This window comes from Pelophylax lessonae, assembly GCF_965119305.1.
Source record: "Pelophylax lessonae genome assembly, chromosome: 4".
NCBI lineage: Eukaryota > Metazoa > Chordata > Amphibia > Anura > Ranidae > Pelophylax > Pelophylax lessonae.
Window position 1 is genome coordinate 564,066,216 of NC_138771.1, and position 18,482 is coordinate 564,084,697.

General features: G+C 42.6%; 1 protein-coding gene across 1 annotated transcript in view; it reads right to left on the reverse strand.

Moving 5' to 3' along the window:
* Positions 1 to 3,248: 3,248 nt before the first annotated feature.
* TTI2 (TELO2 interacting protein 2) overlaps positions 3,249 to 18,482 on the reverse strand; it is a 43,137-nt gene continuing 27,903 nt past the window's right edge. Inside the window, exons 5-7 of the mRNA XM_082254558.1 lie at positions 10,666 to 10,809; positions 8,461 to 8,623; positions 3,249 to 3,350 (exon numbers count right to left, since the gene is read on the reverse strand). Coding sequence (XP_082110684.1) covers positions 3,264 to 3,350; positions 8,461 to 8,623; positions 10,666 to 10,809 — 394 coding nt within the window. The 3' untranslated portion in view covers positions 3,249 to 3,263. The remainder of the gene's footprint in view (positions 3,351 to 8,460; positions 8,624 to 10,665; positions 10,810 to 18,482) is intronic.

An 18,482-nucleotide genomic window follows, 5' to 3' on the forward strand; every position in this document is an offset into this window, starting at 1 on the left:
TATCTATTCCAATATTTGTTAATTTCTGGGTGTCCTTCACTGATATAGAACGGGGACAGGGCTGGCAACAGCCTTGATAATTTCCAGGCTGTTTTTCAGGGAAGACCCTTCGGATTCGCCTGGCCTCCATTGGGAGAGCCTTAGGCCTATGGGGTCTGGTTGGGCAGAATGTAATGAAATGTCCCCCTTCACCACAATAAAAACAAAGGCCACAGATTCTCCTGTGATCTCTTTTTTCTTGTGAGGACAACCTAGCATGTATGGCACCAATCTCCATAGGCTCCTCATCCATCTCTGTAGGATCAGGGTCCAAATGGGATGTGTCAGAGTGACAAGGTCGACTGTTTGAGGCAGGCTCGGACCATGACCAGGCAGGATCACCATATCTACTAGGTCTCCTTTTTTCCTTAGGTAGCCGGGGTCTGTGGTTACCTGGAGCGGGTTTAGGAGTGGGGTCAATAGCTGAATTCTGAGAAGAACTGGATAATGGCATTTCCATTTTTTCAGACTTCCTTTCTCGTAGTCTTCTATCTATGGTGATACTGAGTTGTATCAATGTATCCAGGGTTTTTGGCATCTCTGCTCGGGCGAGCTCGTCCTTGACGGCTTCTGATAGGCCAAGCCTAAATTGGGTTTTCAGAGATGCATCATTCCATCCTGAATCAAGGGTCCATCTCTTGAATTCTGCGACAAAGTCTTCTACAGGCCTTTTTCCTTGTTTCAAGGATCTTAACTGAAGATCAGCAGTACTCTGCCTATTGGGGTCATCATATAGGCTAGTGAGCTCTGCCAGGAACAAGGCATAGGAGTTGAGAAGCTGGTCGTTTTTTTCAAAAAGAGAATCTGCCCAGGCTCGAGGATCGCCTGATAGGTAAGAAATAATAGTACAAACCTTAATGTGATCAGTAAGGTAGGTACGAGGTTTTAGCAAAAAAAGTAACTCACATGTGTTTTTAAATTCGCGAAATTTTTTGCGATCGCCTGTAAATACCAAAGGGGGATTTATCTTGGGTTCAGGAGACTGTGCAGAGGTAAGTTGTGTCAGTCTAATTACCTGCTGCGACAGAGCCTGATTGTCGTTTTTCAATTCAGCAAGTGCGTGTATTAACGCAGATACCTGCTGTTTTAATTGTGTCACCTGAGTGGCTACTTCTGCTGAATCCATTTTTTGGGTTCGTTCAATCTGTAACGCTCCTTGCGTTTCTTATAAGGTGTGGATTTTCAGCTGCAGAAGTAGTTCCACGTCAGTAGTCATGTAGGAGATATGCTGAGATACCAATCCCAACCTCAATGACTCATCATGTATGGAAGGTCTTATTTCAGCAAGTAAATACACACAGTAATTAAGCTGGTTCCTAGTGTGACTTTATATACATGTGGTAGTACAATGATAAAGGTCTTAGGGATAGGTTTGAGTGGAAGTGGTAGGTGACAGACACTTGAGGTGAGACAGTGCAGATGGATGCAGGAAGGGTTAGCGATCATGTATGATAACAGATGACAGAGTAGCAGGTGCATACAGGAGAGATCAACCCAGTGCAGGAAATAGCAGCAGTAGCCTCAAGAGCTAGCAATCTAGTTATGCAGATGTAAAAGACAGTCCTTGCTATGCAGAGCTAAATAGTGTAAGCCTAGTACAAGTCTATAGAGATTTCCCCTGTGGGGTACTTAGCACTAATAGCGATAGCCGAAGGATCGCTCAGGAGATGCGGATGATCCAGTAGCAGGATGCAGGGATCAGCGCAGCGAGGTTTGTCAGCGAGGAGAGCTTGCAAGCATGGAAGCTTCAAGCAAGATTAGTATCCAGGTACTGGTGTTTGAACGAACACGTGAGTGAGAACCGACGCCCTAAATAGCCATCTAGTCCGGCGCTGGGTGATGACAGCTTCAGCCTTAAAGGGAAACACACCTATATGTGTTTCTTCTGTCTAGGTAGATGGAAATCACCCGGAATAAATGTGATAGGAGGCACTGAGAGTGCCAGAACCTTACACATGTTCCCAAAGGTGAACTTATCCTTTAAACTGTCCAATCAGAGACGTCTATAGAAGGTCACTTATTCTGTGTTGCCTAAAGTGGAACTTTAGTTAGAAAATTAAGTCTTGCTAGATCACTTCATGCTGGCCCCTTTTGCAGGAAAAGTTATGTAAAAATTAAAAATAAGTGCCTATACTATCTCACCCTGCCTTACACATGCTAAGTTGCGCTTAATTTTTCAGCCTAAAATGTGGAGTAATAAGAATAAAAAGCAGCGCTCAAACATCAAGAGACACATGAAGTACAATGTGCAAAAAAATATCTAAGAGATGCAAATTTATGAATGTGTGATGCATGCATCCAAAAAATAATTTTGAGTAAAAGGAGACTTGTATAGGAAAGTTTATTTATAATATATACACATATATATATAAGCAATATGAAATATCCAAAAAGGTCCAATGGGACTTAATGAGGAAATCCATTACTGAACACCAGATGGGCTACAGCAAAAGACCACAGGGGGTGCCACTCCTGTCGGCTAAGAACAGGACACTGAGGCTTCAATTCGCACAGGCTCACCAAAATTGGACAATAGAAGATTGGAAAAAACATTGCCTGGTCTGATACGTCTCGATTTCTGCTGAGACATTAAGGCGATAGGGTCGGAATTTGCAATACAAACATGAAAGCATAGATTCATCCTGCCTTGTATCAATAGTTCAGGCTGGTGGTGGTGTAATTGGTGTGGGGGATATTTTCTTGGAACACTTCGGAAATCTCTGAAGAATGTTTCCAACACCTTGGTGAAACTTTGCCAAGAAGAATTAAGGAAGTTCTGAAGGCAAAAGGGGGACCAAACTGGTACTAGCAAGGTGTACCTAACAAAGTGGCCTGTGAGTAATATACACACACGCACTGTCAGATATAAACAGTTCCCGTATGTATTTTAGTGGTGCATCTACAAGGGAGGAGCAACTTTCTTATGTCCAACCTCCTATACTAGGCATGTTAAATACCCCAGATGCAATTCTGTGTTCCCAGTGAATGGAACAAGAAAAATGTATGCTCGTGATGTACGGTGACAAGCAATGGAATTACTATGAAATGGTCAGGTCACTAGTGCTTATCTCTGCGATTCTGGGACAGAAGTTCTAATGCAATCCATTTCTGGAGGCAGTGACCACAAATTTCATAGTTTTGGCTTGGGAAAAATAAATAAAAGTCAACTGACAGCAGAATAAAGACCGAATATATTTAAAAAATGGAATAAGAGTTTATTTTGGTTACTGGTGTGCATCTTGCAGCACTCTGTTAATGTACTTCTCCATGTCATGATCCTTACAAATTGTGGGGATTCCCTCCAGTGCAATCTGCAGAAAATAGGAAACAAACAACTGATTATGATTCACAGTCGAGACAGTTTTACAATGGTTTTAAATGTAAACAGGAGTAGATAAAGTCATTTCAGAAGAGATTTGAGAATCCTAAGCTGCACACTATATCATTCATTTTTGAGTGGAGAAATAATGAAGCGAGGTGGGTGAGAATTTACTTTGCAGCTAAAGCAACACAAAATTTCTCCCTCTCCCGTTAGTCACAATTTAGGGGTTCAGGGTGAACTAACGGAGCCAAGCAGGACTAACAGCAACCAGGAGGAGTAGTTTCATGGCTCTGAAACTAAAGTTGCTCATTTAGGACAGCATTTGACCTACTTGACTTTTGTCTACCAAGTTAAAAGTAATCTTTACACTGTATAAACCACCCTAAAACTCATACATATTACCGTTCTTTGTAGTATTGCAATCATTTTTAACTGTGTACACATTTCCCCCCCCAATTACCAGATAGAAAGGAGAATGATTAGAACCCCTGCCAAATTTTACTGCTATCTGAGGCTTCACTGGACAGATATACCTAGGGCTGGGCTGAGGCAAAAGGTAAAAGAGGCACCTGCCTTGGGTGCCTTAGCTGCGGGTGTAGGGCATGCAGCTGGGGCAGGAGCTTGACCTATTTCTGCATCAAATGGCCATTCCTGCACTGTGCAGGACTGAGCTGTCAAAGTGACAGCTCCTTCCTGCAGATTACAAAGGGAGATTGCGGTTCTCCATGTATAACCTGAAGCACTTTTGCTCCTTGTCAGTGTAACAGCCATCTGATCTGTATCAGGACCTTCCTGGGCTCTTCATACACAGAGCACAGCTTTGGTAGATGGGGGTCCTGCCCTGCATTAGCTTATGGATGAAAGCCACTAATGTATTGGTTTGTTTTATTAACCCTTTCATTTTCTTTATTTCTGACTTTAGTTTTTTTTTTTTTTTTTTTGGGGGGGGGGGGTGATTTCATTCCTGTTTGTAGTGCCAATTTTTAAAAAAATTTGTATCACAAACTTGATTCTAATCCTTTTGTAAAAGGGGTCAAATGTCTGAACAAAAGAATTCTGGTGAACTACAAATTTTATGCCAATATACAATTTGTAGGGAAAAAAATGGAGCAGACAGGTCAGACTGGGGCCAAGCCCCTATTAGTGGGTGGAATGGGGAAAGATGGGGGGAGAGTTATGGCAGAGGATAAGAAGGTTCCCATGTTACAAACAACCATTGGAAATGGTACCATTTGTACCAAAATAAAAAATATGCAAAATAATTGTGTGAATTGTGAAAATGAATTGGTGTGTTTGTCCACAAATGCCAGAAGTCTGCCAAGCAAAATAGGCGAGTTGGAAGCTCTGGTACACAAGAACTAGGATTTAATTGATATTGCCGAACCTTGGCTTCATTGTTAACATGACTGGGCTATTAATATTCCTGGCTATGCTCTCTTTCGGAAAGACAGGGTAAAAACGGAGGGGTGGTGGTGTTTGTCTCTATGTGAGAAGTGATCTCAAAGTGAGTGTGAAAGGTGACCTAGTTGATGGAGAGTGTGATGAGTCTGAAGCAGTGTGGGTGGAAATGTACATGGGTGTGCGTAATACAAAGATTATCATTGGAGTTTGTTATAGACCCCCCAGTATTAATGAGGAGGTGGAGACTCAGCTCCTGGCACAGATAGAAAGGGCTGCAAGGGCTGGGACAGTGATAATAATGGGGGATTTTAACTACCCAGACATTGACTGGAGTAATGGCACTGCTGGAGCAGTTAAAAGGGCAAAAATTTCTAAGCCTATTACAAGACAATTTTATGGTGCAGTTTATTGAGGCCCCCAACTAGGAACTATGCTCTACTGGACCTGGTAATCTCAAACCATGCAGAGCTTATTAATAATATTCACATAAAAGAACATCTGGGTAGCAATGACCATAATATGATTTCATTTATTGTTAGCTGTAAGCAACAAACGCATACAGGAAGTATAAAAACACTTTGAGAGTAAATTTTCCAAGATTGACGGCTGCTCTACAAGACTTAGACTAGGAGGGAATATTGGCATCGATGAACACAGAACAGAAATGGTAATTCTTTAAAAAAAAAAAAAAAACTGTTTGTGAACTCACTGCAAAGTATATTCCCATGGGAAATAAGTTTAAAAGACTAAAAGAAAAACCTGTGGCTCACGGCCAAAGTTAGAAAAAAGCTATAAAAAATAAGAAAAGAGCTTTAAAAAATATAAAAATGAAGGAATAGTATCATTGTTTAATTGTTACAAAGAATATAACAGAATATGTAAAAAGGAAATCAAGGACGCAAAAATTCAAAATGAACGACAGATTGCAAAAGATAATAGGATAAACCCCAAAAAATTCTTCAAATGTATTAAATAGTAAAAAAGGTCAGGCCCAAGCATGTAGGCCCTTTACAAAATAATCAGGAGTGGGTGACTGGGGACAAAGAGAAGGCAAATTAATTAAATACTTTCTTCAGCTCTGTATATACGAAGGAGCATGGGGGAGCTCATGTCCATAATGAGGACGTATTGACACAGCCCCAAATGATCCACAATGGTTCAAAAGTGATATGGTCCAGAAATATATAGACAGAGTAAGGGTGGATAAAGCGCCTGGACCAGATGGCATCCACCCACGCATCCTAGAAGAATTGAGCTCTGTCATTTCAAAGCCTTTGTTTCTAATTTTTAGGGACTCATTAAGGACTGGAATAGTACCACTGGATTGGCGTAGGGACAATGTGGTGCCTATATTTAAAAAGGGATCAAAGTCTTTGTCAAGTAACTATAGACCTGTTAGTTTAACTTCTATAGTTGGGAAGATATTGGAGAGTTTAATAAAAGACCACATAGATGAGTTCTTGCTGGAAAAAAATATTTTAAAGCAACAGACAGCATGGATTCATGAAAGACAGAAGTTGTCAAACAAACCTGATTTCTTTTTATGAACCATTTACAACCTTGGACAGAGGAGTGGCTGTGGATGTAGTATACTTGAATTTTGCAAAAGCGTTTGACACAGTTCTCCACACACGGCTAATGTGTAAGGTAAAGTCTACATGCTTAGAATTCAGAGAAATGCCAAGCTGTGGTTTCCAAAGCAAGCAAAGTCCTTTCTTGTATTAGCAGAGGCATTGACTCCAGAGAGAGAGATATCATTTTACCCCTGTACAGATCATTATTAAGACCTCATCTGGAATATGCAGTTCAGTTTTGGGCACCAGTTCTCAAAAAGGATATCAGGGAACTGGAGAAAGTGCAGAGAAGGGCAACCAAACTGATAAGAGGCATGGAGGAGCTCAGCTATGAGGAAAGATTAGCTGAACTAATTGTATTCTCTCTTGAGATTAGGGGGGGATATGATCAACATGTATAAATACATAAGGGGTCCATATGATGAACTTGGTGATGAGTTGTCCACTTTAAGGTCATAACAGAGGACAAGGGGGCACTCTTTATATCTAGAGGAAAACAGATTTTGTCTCCAAATACGGAAAGGTTTCTTGAAAGTAAGAGCTGTGAAAATGTGGAATAGACTCCCTCCAGAGGTGGTTCTGGCCAGCTCAGTGGATTGCTTTAAAAAAGGCCTGGATTCTTTCCCATGTGTACATAAAATAACTGGGTACTAATATTTATAGGTAAAGTTGATCCAGGAAATATCCGATTGCCTCTTGGGGGATTAGGAAGGAATTTATTTCCCCTGCTGTTGCAAATTGGATCATGCTTTGCTAGGGTTTTTCACCTTCCTCTGGATCAACTGTGGGTATAGGATTGTAGGCTTGTGTTTTCTTTATTGTTTTTTGTTTTTTATTGGTGGAGCCAGATGGACTTGTGTCTTTTTTTAACCTAACTATGTAAGACTAACTATGTAAATATTGAAGCGACATGAAAGCTTTATTTTTTAAAATTAAAATAACAAACTTGCTATACTTACCTCCTCTGTGTAATGGTTTTGCACAGAGCAGCCCCTATCCACTTCTTATGGGGCCCCCACTAGTGCTCCAGCCCCCCACCCCATACCCCCATCGAAATCTGCTTTCCATGGGGGGGCATGCTTGCGTGCTCGCCCCCGAACCACCCTGTCTGCGTCTATTGACAAGTGGGTGGCTCAGCCCCACCCCCCAGCTCACGCGGGACAGTATTTGATTGACAGCATCGGTTACTTTCATTTAACTATGTAGATAAACTCTTTAAATTTGCCCTTTTTTTGTAATGCTGGATTAAAGAGTTGGGGGGTTAGTCTGCACAGGGCAAACTTTGGCATCCTCAATTTGTGGCTGCCAGATGACCTTGTCCTCACACTACATATGCTGTTTTTTTACTGTCAGTTTCATGAGGTAGGAAGTGAAAATAAAGCCTCGTACACACGCAACGATTGTTGGCCGACCGATCGGCCGTCTTTTGTCCAGTGTTGTTGTGTTGGTTGAAATGTGCTCTAGACTGCACACGAATTTTATCGGCCAACAAAAACCAAGTTCAGAAGTGATGTCATGTCCTGGTTTACTTTTTGTGTGTTTTTTCTTCTCTGAGCATGCCCAGTCTTGCTCATCAGATTTTTGTCTGCCGAAATCTGTACTGACTGAAGAACAATCGGCCATTCTGTTGACGGCCAACAAAAATTTTATAGCATGCACACCAGATTTTGTTCGGCCGAAAAGTCGCAGTCGGTTGTCGGAAGCATCATACTAACAAGCCGACAATCGGCCGATTGGACGTTGGCCGAAAATTCACGGCCAACAATCGCTGCGTGTGTACGAGGCTTAAATCTCCAAGAGCAATACAGACATTTTTTATTTATTTTTTTTTTTTTTAGATAGGGTAAGCTAGAACCCCATTTTTATCTCTGTCCCTGTGTCAGATTTGTCTTCACTTCCTTTCTGGTGAAACAGTTTTCACCATGACAGTAAGAAGAAATTTCTCAAATGGAGTAAATGTCCATCACAGGTTTCTAACCTTTACCCACATTATTCAAAATTAAAAAAAAAAAAAAAAAAAGCCGTGGCTGGATATAAACTATTGCTCCTCTTCTCCAAGGTTTGCTTATACGTTTTCTTTTTAGCGAACTATAAGACATCGCTATGTGTAGTCTGCTGGCTCACCTTGACTTGTCCTTTGGAACAGCAATTCAGAAGCATCAAACACTCAGTGGCACTGTGTAGTAAAGCTTCTCGGACTGGCTCAGAATGCTGACCTGGGTCAGCGGAAACGTCATACATCAGTTTCAGCAGTGCCTTCACTAGTACTGGTAGTCTTGGTGGGATCCTAGGAAACAAAGAAGGGTGCATTTTTTAAATCTGAAAGCATAATGCAACTTTTTAGTGAACTCTAATATTGTAATATTAAAAGCCATTGCTGGTCCTGCATTATCATATTAAAGCGATTGTAAAGTCTCATTTTTTTCCCTATAAAAATAAACATATTATATTATATTTACCTGCTTTGTTGCAGTGGATTTACACAAAGCAGCCTGGATCCTCCTCTTCTCGGGTGCCTCTTCTGCTCTCCTGGCCCCTGCCTCCTGTTCAGTGCCCACACAGCAAGCAGCTTGATGTGGGGGCACTCGAGCCAAGACACAGAGCCCCAACCCGGCCCCATACCCTCTCGCTCCGGATTGGCTAGCTGACTATGATTGACAGCAGCGGCAGCCAATGGTGCAGAAGTTTTTTTTTATCTTTATGCATAGAATGCATTGTACATGTAGACCACAAGAGCTTGCAGTGTTTATGTTCATTTGGCTTATCCATCTGACGAGTATAAGGAGAAGTGGGAGTGCTGTAGAGTTACCATCTTTACAGATGTAATGACACTGGACTGCTGACCGGAGCTTGGATGTGTGTACTATACACTCAGTCTGTCACCCTAACACATGCCCTTTTGACCACACCTAACCGAGGGTCAATTGTTTTGGTAAGGAGACACCTTCTTCAGAGCACATGGTGTTGTATTGTCGTCTGTGGACCAGATTCTATTGGTGCTAGATTCTCCTCCATTTCTGCTGATCGTTGTCATCAAAAGGGGAAAATTATTTGCTGTGGACTTATGGACTGTTCTTGGGGCTGACCTTTGGCTTTCTATGGGCACAGATATATGAATTTTTTCCTCCATTATTTTCTCTGTGTTTCATGTATGTGGCATTGTACACCTTATTTTCATTTATCTGTGGTCTGATCTTGCCTATTGTACCGGCTGCCTTCATTGATTGACCAAGCGCGGTTATTTTTGTTTTCAATTAAGGTAAAAACCTTCTGATTTTACAACTTCTTTAAGGATCATTCAGAGGACACTGAATTAAGGTAATAATGCCACTTTTTTCGAGCCCACTAGACTAAAATCCGCATTACATCCCTTTTAATTCTACATTTCATTTCTTTTATGCAGACCAGAGTTCAGCTTTAAGCTTCCTATAGCCATAAGATGGTGGAAGTTTGTTTTAAATATCTCCTATAAATATGAAGCTTGCACAGCGATAACCTGCTCATTTGTGCCTATGAAGGAGGGAGGGGGAGTGCTGTAGGTACCAACTGGCTCAAAAGAAGCAATAGATAGGCCAACCTGGCCATTTACCCCCCACACCCTCTTCTAAACACCTTTTATCTCACTTCCTCTAAACATCAGTCAGAGTTATAGAGGGCCCTGAAAACTGTTGATTTCCTAGTCCGAATGTATTTTGCCAGATACTAGGAATGATCTGTAGGCACCTTAATTTACCTAATCTGGGAAGAAGCTTCTTAAAAATATGACACCGTCCATAACCAATCCCTCCCAACGTTCCATCAGAAATGGAATGCTTGGATGGAAACCTACAATCTAGAATCTAAATGGTAATGAAAGCAGAAGTGTAAAATATTGGAACTCATTGTGATGTGTGAAAATATATCTGAAAATTCTACTTTTTCTTCTGATTACTGATATAATGATAACATAATGCATGCACCAAACCAGTTAGCCTGCTATAGGGAAAAGGCGGCATGGTAAAGAAAATGAATATATCCTTCTACTAAATGGACACCGAGGTAACTGGTTCGTTTTACATTCCCACTCAACAAAGTTACCTTTATGGGCAGCAATGAGGAGACATGATGTTGCTCCGAGTTCTTGCTTTAGGTTATGTTTTTGACTTTAATCTAAATTATTTTTATACTCATCAAGCCAATCTTACTTATTGTACTCTTATAAAATGTGAGTATTGTATACACTCTCGGGATATCTGAGAACATTGCTTTGTTCAACTTTTTAGGTGTTAAAACTTTCAAATAAAAACTATTGAAATATAAAGATATGATGCCGTCCATGAATTAGCTCACCTAGCCCATGCATACTTGATGGTCCCCTGTAAGGTTTCCAGGATACACAGCCGGGCCATTTCTTCTGGCCCATCATAAACTTCCAGATAACTAACTATAACACGCAGCAGCCTTTTCATGTGGCGGACTATCCTTACACCCAGCCTGCAAGGAGAAGAGAGATTAGAGGCAAAAGGTGTTAAATAGGAGGGAAAACAGCTGTCATATTATCTTCTATCAATGGTCTTTCTATACCACTAAGTGCCCTAACTTGCATGTAATGCAAACAGTAAACATTACAGTCTGGTTGTATGACTTTTGTTAGATGCACTAACAAATATTTAAGGGCCTAACTAAATGTATTGTTTAGTCAGGCCTTCATATGACAAAGCTTTGGTAAATCTAAAAGCGGGTTGTAGAACCAGAAAGTAATGTTGCACTTCACGCCACTACAATGCCTCTTCAGCCCCAGAAGGTTTACCCCCCTTCTTGGCTAGGCCATTTTTTGCGATAACGAAATGCGTTACTTTAACTGACAATTGCGCGGTCATGAGACGCTGTACACAAATAAAATTGAGGTCTTTTTTTCCCCCCACAAATAGAGCTTTCTTTTGGTGGTATTTGATCACCTCTGCGGTTTTTTTTTTTGAAAAATGTAAAAAAATCTAATTCTTTTTCAATTCAGGACAATATGTATGCTGCTACCTATTTTTGGTAAAAAAAAGTCCCAATAAAGCGTATATTTATTGTTTTGCGCAAAAGTTATAGCTATCTACAAACTATGGCATATTTTTATGGAATTTTTTTTTTTACTAGTAATGGTGGCGATCAGCGACCTATAGCGGGACTGAGACATTGCGACGGACAAATCGGACACTAAGTGACACGTTTTGGGGGCCAAGGACACCACTACAGTGATCCATGCTAAATAATATGCACTGTAACTTCCCTAGAAAGTGCTTTCTAATTGTTGGGGGAGGGGGTGCTTGTAATGTAAGACGACAGAGATCAGTGTTCCAAACACAAGATCAGCTATCTGCCTTGTTTACATAGGCAGTCCGCCATTCTGTCTGCCTTGGGAACAATCAGGGGGTCCTGGCAGACATCAGGTCCACCAGACCCACTGATTGGCTCCCGCTGTGTCCAACCACCAGTCACCGGCTGCACACATGCACGCCCCAGACCAGGAAGAGTGAAATCACGTACAGGTACATGATTTTCCACAGAGAGGTCACCCCACTGCAGTAACTGTACGTGGGTCAGTCCAGAAAAGGTTAATGGTGCTCCCTGTATCTCTATACATGCATGTATTTTTGTTGGTTTGTATTACCAGTGGAGCCAATACTGTACCTACGCTGTTGTATGCTTGATGTAACATGACATACTTGGTTATTTGTAGCTTTTGTATAATTTGTATGCATCTTTCTAATACAACTTTATAGTAAAAGCATTTTTTGTTATGTGGTGTGCTTATTCTATATTTAAAAATCCTCTGTATTTCCCAGGATCTCTCTAGTAAAAGGGAGATGCAGGAGCCATTGCTGGATGACAGTGGTAAGGAAGCCAACTTTACTATACATGTACCGTTTTGGACTGAATATTATAAGGAGATTTTACAGGGGAAGTCTGAACATTTTAAGTGGACCCTGCATCTTGCTGCAAAATCCGATTTAAAGTATTATGTATAACCAAAATATTTGGAAAAAGCATTTTTTAGTTTTATATTTTGGTCTAAGACCTCAGTCAGTTTTCATACACCTATCCAAAAGACACTAGCACCCACCTATCCAAGAAACATAGCAGAAAGTAAGAAAACATCTCCCCAAAGCATGGTTTACGTGACAACTCAAATAGTCACCACAACCAGTAGCAGTAGAGGGTGAATCCCCCCACAGACAAAATCCTTCCCCATTCTATCCCAAGCTTTACCTAGTGTTTAAACTCCATTGCATCCATGAAATAAAAAAAAAAAACGGAATTTTTGTAAAATCTTACCTGTAAAATTCCTTTCTCTGAGTCCTCCGACAGTCGCCGCCTCTTCATATTCGTCACATATGGGGTATTAGACTGCTCCGAAGGAGTAGCTAGGCAACAGAATATGTTAACATTAAAGCTTTTAACATATCCCACCCTCAAGGGGTGGTCCCCTCAGTCAATACCCTCCTACTTCCTGCAACCATATCTCAGTTTCAGTGGAATAGCAGTAGAGTATACAACCAAACCCCAAAAGAGGGGCGGGGGCAGCGACTGTCGGAGGACTCAGAGAAAGGAATTTTACAGGTAAGATTTTACAAAAATTCCGTTTTCTCTTATGTCCTCCGACAGTCGCCGCCTCTTCATATTCGTCACATATGGGGACGTCCCAAAGCAGTGCAAAACATGAGGGGTGGGAAACGCATCCGCGCCGAAAGGCAACGCAGTCTCCGCATCAAAGAAAGGAACCTTACCAAAGGAAGGAAACCAGCTGAGCAACAGGAAAAACAAGTGCTCAACAGGAGCAACAACCCAGGAAAAGACAAATAACCAGGGGATAAAAAACTTATCCCAACAGCCAGAGGTCCCCAACAAGGGACCCTAGGGAACTGCCGCACTAAGAACCTTGCGGCCAAAGGAAGCATCCGCCGATGCCTGAACATCTACTTTGTAGAATTTTGCGAAAGTGTGCACGGTCGACCAGGTCGCCGCCTTACACACCTGGGCTACAGAAGCCCCATGACGACAGGCCCAAGACGTACTCAGAGATCTAGTAGAGTGCGCCTTCACAGGCACAGGGGGAACCTTCCCCTGCAAAGCATAGGCCTGTTCAATGGTCTGCCTGATCCATTTGGCGATGGTAGAGGCCGACGCCGCCATGCCCTTCCGAGGACCCTCTGGAAGAACAAACAAAGAGTCCGTCTTTCGAAAGGACTCAGTCGATTTAAGGTAAACCCTTATCGCCCGAACCACATCCAAAGAATGTAGTCTCACCTCCTTTGGTGGTTTAGGCTTCGCGCACAGCGAAGGCAAGACAATATCTTCATTAAGATGGAATTCCGAAACTCGCTTCGGAAGAAAAGAAGGATTAGGTCGCAAGACCACCTTATCCAAATGAACAACCAGATACGGAGACTTGCAGGACAAAGCCGCCAGCTCCGACACTCTGCGAGCCAAAGTGATCGCAACCAAAAAGGCGACCTTTTTGGACAACATAGACAACGAGATCTCCCTGATCTGTTCAAAAGGAGCACGTTGTAACACAGATAGAACGAGATTCAAGTCCCAAGGGGGCAGAGGATCCCTCCTAGGAGGAGCCAGATGCCGCACTCCCTGAACAAAAGTGCCAACCAAGGAGTTGGAAGCCACGGGACGTTGAAACAGAACGGCCAGCGCAGACACCTGACCCTTTATCGTAGCCAGCGCCAAACGCTGATCGACACCCGTTTGAAGGAAGGACAGCACTCTGGAAACCGAGTACGTGCGGGGTGAAAACCCCCTGGACTCACACCAGGCAAAATAGGCCTTCCAAGTACGGTAATAAACCTTCCCCGAGGAAGACTTCCTCGCGTTGATCAAGGTATGAACGACCTCTGGGGAGAGACCCTTCTCCTTCAGGACCTCGGTCTCAACAGCCAGGCCGTCAAAGCCAGCGACCGTAAAGCAGGATGGTATATCGGCCCTTGAGACAGGAGATCGTCTCGAAGAGGCAGACGCCACGGGTAGTGTTGAGCGAACACGGACTGTATTATTCGTGTTCGTACCGAATAATTGGATTTTTTGTACCCGAACACGGACACGGACACTTTACTGTATGTTCGGGTAAAAATCCGTGTTCGGTCGTTTTATTTCCGGGTTTTGCATGCTTTGGCGCTCTTTTCATGGCGGGCTTTCAACAGCCAATCAACAATCGTTTAACTGGTGTGCCTTAAGCCATCCCAGCCATGCCTGCAAATGTCTCGGTAGCTGAAGCATGTGACCAAGTCTTTATAAGTTCGAGGCAGCCGCAGCGGCGTCATTATGCTGCTTAGATTCAGGGACAGAGAGCACACATCAACGTGCTGGCTGCTGATTAGGGAAAGATAGGCAGGAAAAAACCATTTGTGTCCGGATAGAATTGAGGGACAGGTCGGAGTGTTTAGGCAGGGCGAGTTGTAGGCATTTTAGGGATAGAGTCTGCTGAATTATATAGGGTCAGTGTCTTCTACAAACTACAATCGATATTGCTGTGTGGGGGGTGGGGTGAATCTGCACTCAATCCTGATCTACGATCTCTTCTCAATCCTGTTAGGGACAGAGTCTGCTGAATTTTAGGGAAACTGTGTTCTACAAACTACAATCGATATTGCTGTGTGGGGGGTGGGGTGAATCTGCACTCAATCCTGATCTACGATCTCTTCTCAATCCTGTTAGGGACAGAGTCTGCTGAATTTTAGGGAAACTGTGTTCTACAAACTACAATCGATATTGCTGTGTGGGGGGTGGGGTGAATCTGCACTCAATCCTGATCTACGATCTCTTCTCAATCCTGTTAGGGACAGAGTCTGCTGAATTTTAGGGAAACTGTGTTCTACAAACTACAATCGATATTGCTGTGTGGGGGGTGGGGTGAATCTGCACTCAATCCTGATCTACGATCTCTTCTCAATCCTGTTAGGGACAGAGTCTGCTGAATTTTAGGGAAACTGTGTTCTACAAACTACAATCGATATTGCTGTGTGGTGTGGGATTGGAGATAGGCAGGTGTCAGTGATCCACATCCATTTTTCTGTGTGTGAGCTGCAGTGAACACAATCTTTTTGGGCTGCAGTGAACACAATCTTTTTGGGCTGCAGTGAACACAATCTTTTTGGGCTGCAGTGAACACAATCTTTTTGGGCTGCAGTGAACACAATCTTTTTGGGGTGCAGTGAACAAAATCTTTTTGGGGTGCAGTGAACACAATCCTTTTTGGTGTGCAGTGAACACAATCTTTGTGGGGTGCAGTGAACAAAATCCTTTGTGGGGTGCAGTGAACACAATCTTTTTGGGGTGCAGTGAACAAAATCCTTTTTGGGGTGCAGTGAACAACATCCTTTTTGGGGTGCAGTGAACACAATCTTTTTGGGGTGCAGTGAACAAAATCCTTTGTGGGGTGCAGTGAACACAATCTTTTTGGGGTGGAGTGAACAACATCCTTTTTGGGGTGCAGTGAACAAAATCCTTTTTGGGGTGCAGTGAACAAAATCATTTTTGGGGTGCAGTGAACACAATCTTTTTGGGGTGCAGTGAACACAATCTTTGTGGGGTGCAGTGAACACAATCTTTTTGGGGTGGAGTGAACAACATCCTTTTTGGGGTGCAGTGAACAACATCCTTTTTGGGGTGCAGTGAACACAATCTTTTTGGGGTGCAGTGAACACAATCTTTGTGGGGTACAGTGAACAGAATCTTTGTGGGGTGCAGTGAACAAAATCTTTGGGGGGTACAGTGAACACAATCTTTGTGAGGTGCAGTGAACACAATCTTTGTGGGGTGCAGTGAACACAATCATTGTGGGGTGCAGTGAACTCAATCTTTGTGGGGTACAGTGAACACAATCTCATACTGAAGGTTTGAGGGTGCTGCCTGTTCCATACTCCCCCTACTCCTCATCTAGCCTTTTAGGGGTACAAACAATAGTAATTGGGGCCTAGTGTGGTTGTGTACGTGTGATATACATACACTTTTTTGGGATCATATTTTCTATTCCGCTATTTAATCAAAAACCTTTGGGGATCAGTTAAATTGGGGGATAGTCTGTGTTGGTACGTGTGAGAGAGATCCACCTTTCCAAGTTGTTGGGGTTCATCTCATACTTCTGAAGGTTTGAGGGTGCTGCCTGTTCCATACTCCCCCCTACTCCTAGCCTTTTAGGGGTACAAACAATAGTAATTGGGGCCTAGTGTGGTTGTGTACGTGTGATATACATACACTTTTTTGGGATCATATTTTCTATTCCGCTATTTAATCAAAAACCTCTGGGGATCAGTTAAATTGGGGGATAGTCTGTGTTGGTACGTGTGAGAGAGATCCACCTTTCCAAGTTGTTGGGGTTCATCTCATACTTCTGAAGGTTTGAGGGTGCTGCCTGTTCCATACTCCCCCTACTCCTAGCCTTTTAGGGGTACAAACAATAGTAATTGGGGCCTAGTGTGGTTGTGTACGTGTGATATACATACACTTTTTTGGGATCATATTTTCTATTCCGCTATTTAATCAAAAACCTCTGGGGATCAGTTAAATTGGGGGATAGTCTGTGTTGGTACGTGTGAGAGAGATCCACCTTTCCAAGTTGTTGGGGTTCATCTCATACTTCTGAAGGTTTGAGGGTGCTGCCTGTTCCATACTCCCCCTACTCCTAGCCTTTTAGGGGTACAAACAATAGTAATTGGGGCCTAGTGTGGTTGTGTACGTGTGATATACATACACTTTTTTGGGATCATATTTTCTATTCCGCTATTTAATCAAAAACCTCTGGGGATCAGTTAAATTGGGGGATAGTCTGTGTTGGTACGTGTGAGAGAGATCCACCTTTCCAAGTTGTTGGGGTTCATCTCATACTTCTGAAGGTTTGAGGGTGCTGCCTGTTCCATACTCCCCCTACTCCTAGCCTTTTAGGGGTACAAACAATAGTAATTGGGGCCTAGTGTGGTTGTGTACGTGTGATATACATACACTTTTTTGGGATCATATTTTCTATTCCGCTATTTAATCAAAAACCTCTGGGGATCAGTTAAATTGGGGGATAGTCTGTGTTGGTACGTGTGAGAGAGATCCACCTTTCCAAGTTGTTGGGGTTCATCTCATACTTCTGAAGGTTTGAGGGTGCTGCCTGTTCCATACTCCCCCTACTCCTAGCCTTTTAGGGGTACAAACAATAGTAATTGGGGCCTAGTGTGGTTGTGTACGTGTGATATACATACACTTTTTTGGGATCATATTTTCTATTCCGCTATTTAATCAAAAACCTTTGGGGATCAGTTAAATTGGGGGATAGTCTGTGTTGGTACGTGTGAGAGAGATCCACCTTTCCAAGTTGTTGGGGTTCATCTCATACTTCTGAAGGTTTGAGGGTGCTGCCTGTTCCATACTCCCCCTACTCCTAGCCTTTTAGGGGTACAAACAATAGTAATTGGGGCCTAGTGTGGTTGTGTACGTGTGATATACATACACTTTTTTGGGATCATATTTTCTATTCCGCTATTTAATCAAAAACCTCTGGGGATCAGTTAAATTGGGGGATAGTCTGTGTTGGTACGTGTGAGAGAGATCCACCTTTCCAAGTTGTTGGGGTTCATCTCATACTTCTGAAGGTTTGAGGGTGCTGCCTGTTCCATACTCCCCCTACTCCTAGCCTTTTAGGGGTACAAACAATAGTAATTGGGGCCTAGTGTGGTTGTGTACGTGTGATATACATACACTTTTTTGGGATCATATTTTCTATTCCGCTATTTAATCAAAAACCTCTGGGGATCAGTTAAATTGGGGGATAGTCTGTGTTGGTACGTGTGAGAGAGATCCACCTTTCCAAGTTGTTGGGGTTCATCTCATACTTCTGAAGGTTTGAGGGTGCTGCCTGTTCCATACTCCCCCTACTCCTAGCCTTTTAGGGGTACAAACAATAGTAATTGGGGCCTAGTGTGGTTGTGTACGTGTGATATACATACACTTTTTTGGGATCATATTTTCTATTCCGCTATTTAATCAAAAACCTTTGGGGATCAGTTAAATTGGGGGATAGTCTGTGTTGGTACGTGTGAGAGAGATCCACCTTTCCAAGTTGTTGGGGTTCATCTCATACTTCTGAAGGTTTGAGGGTGCTGCCTGTTCCATACTCCCCCTAC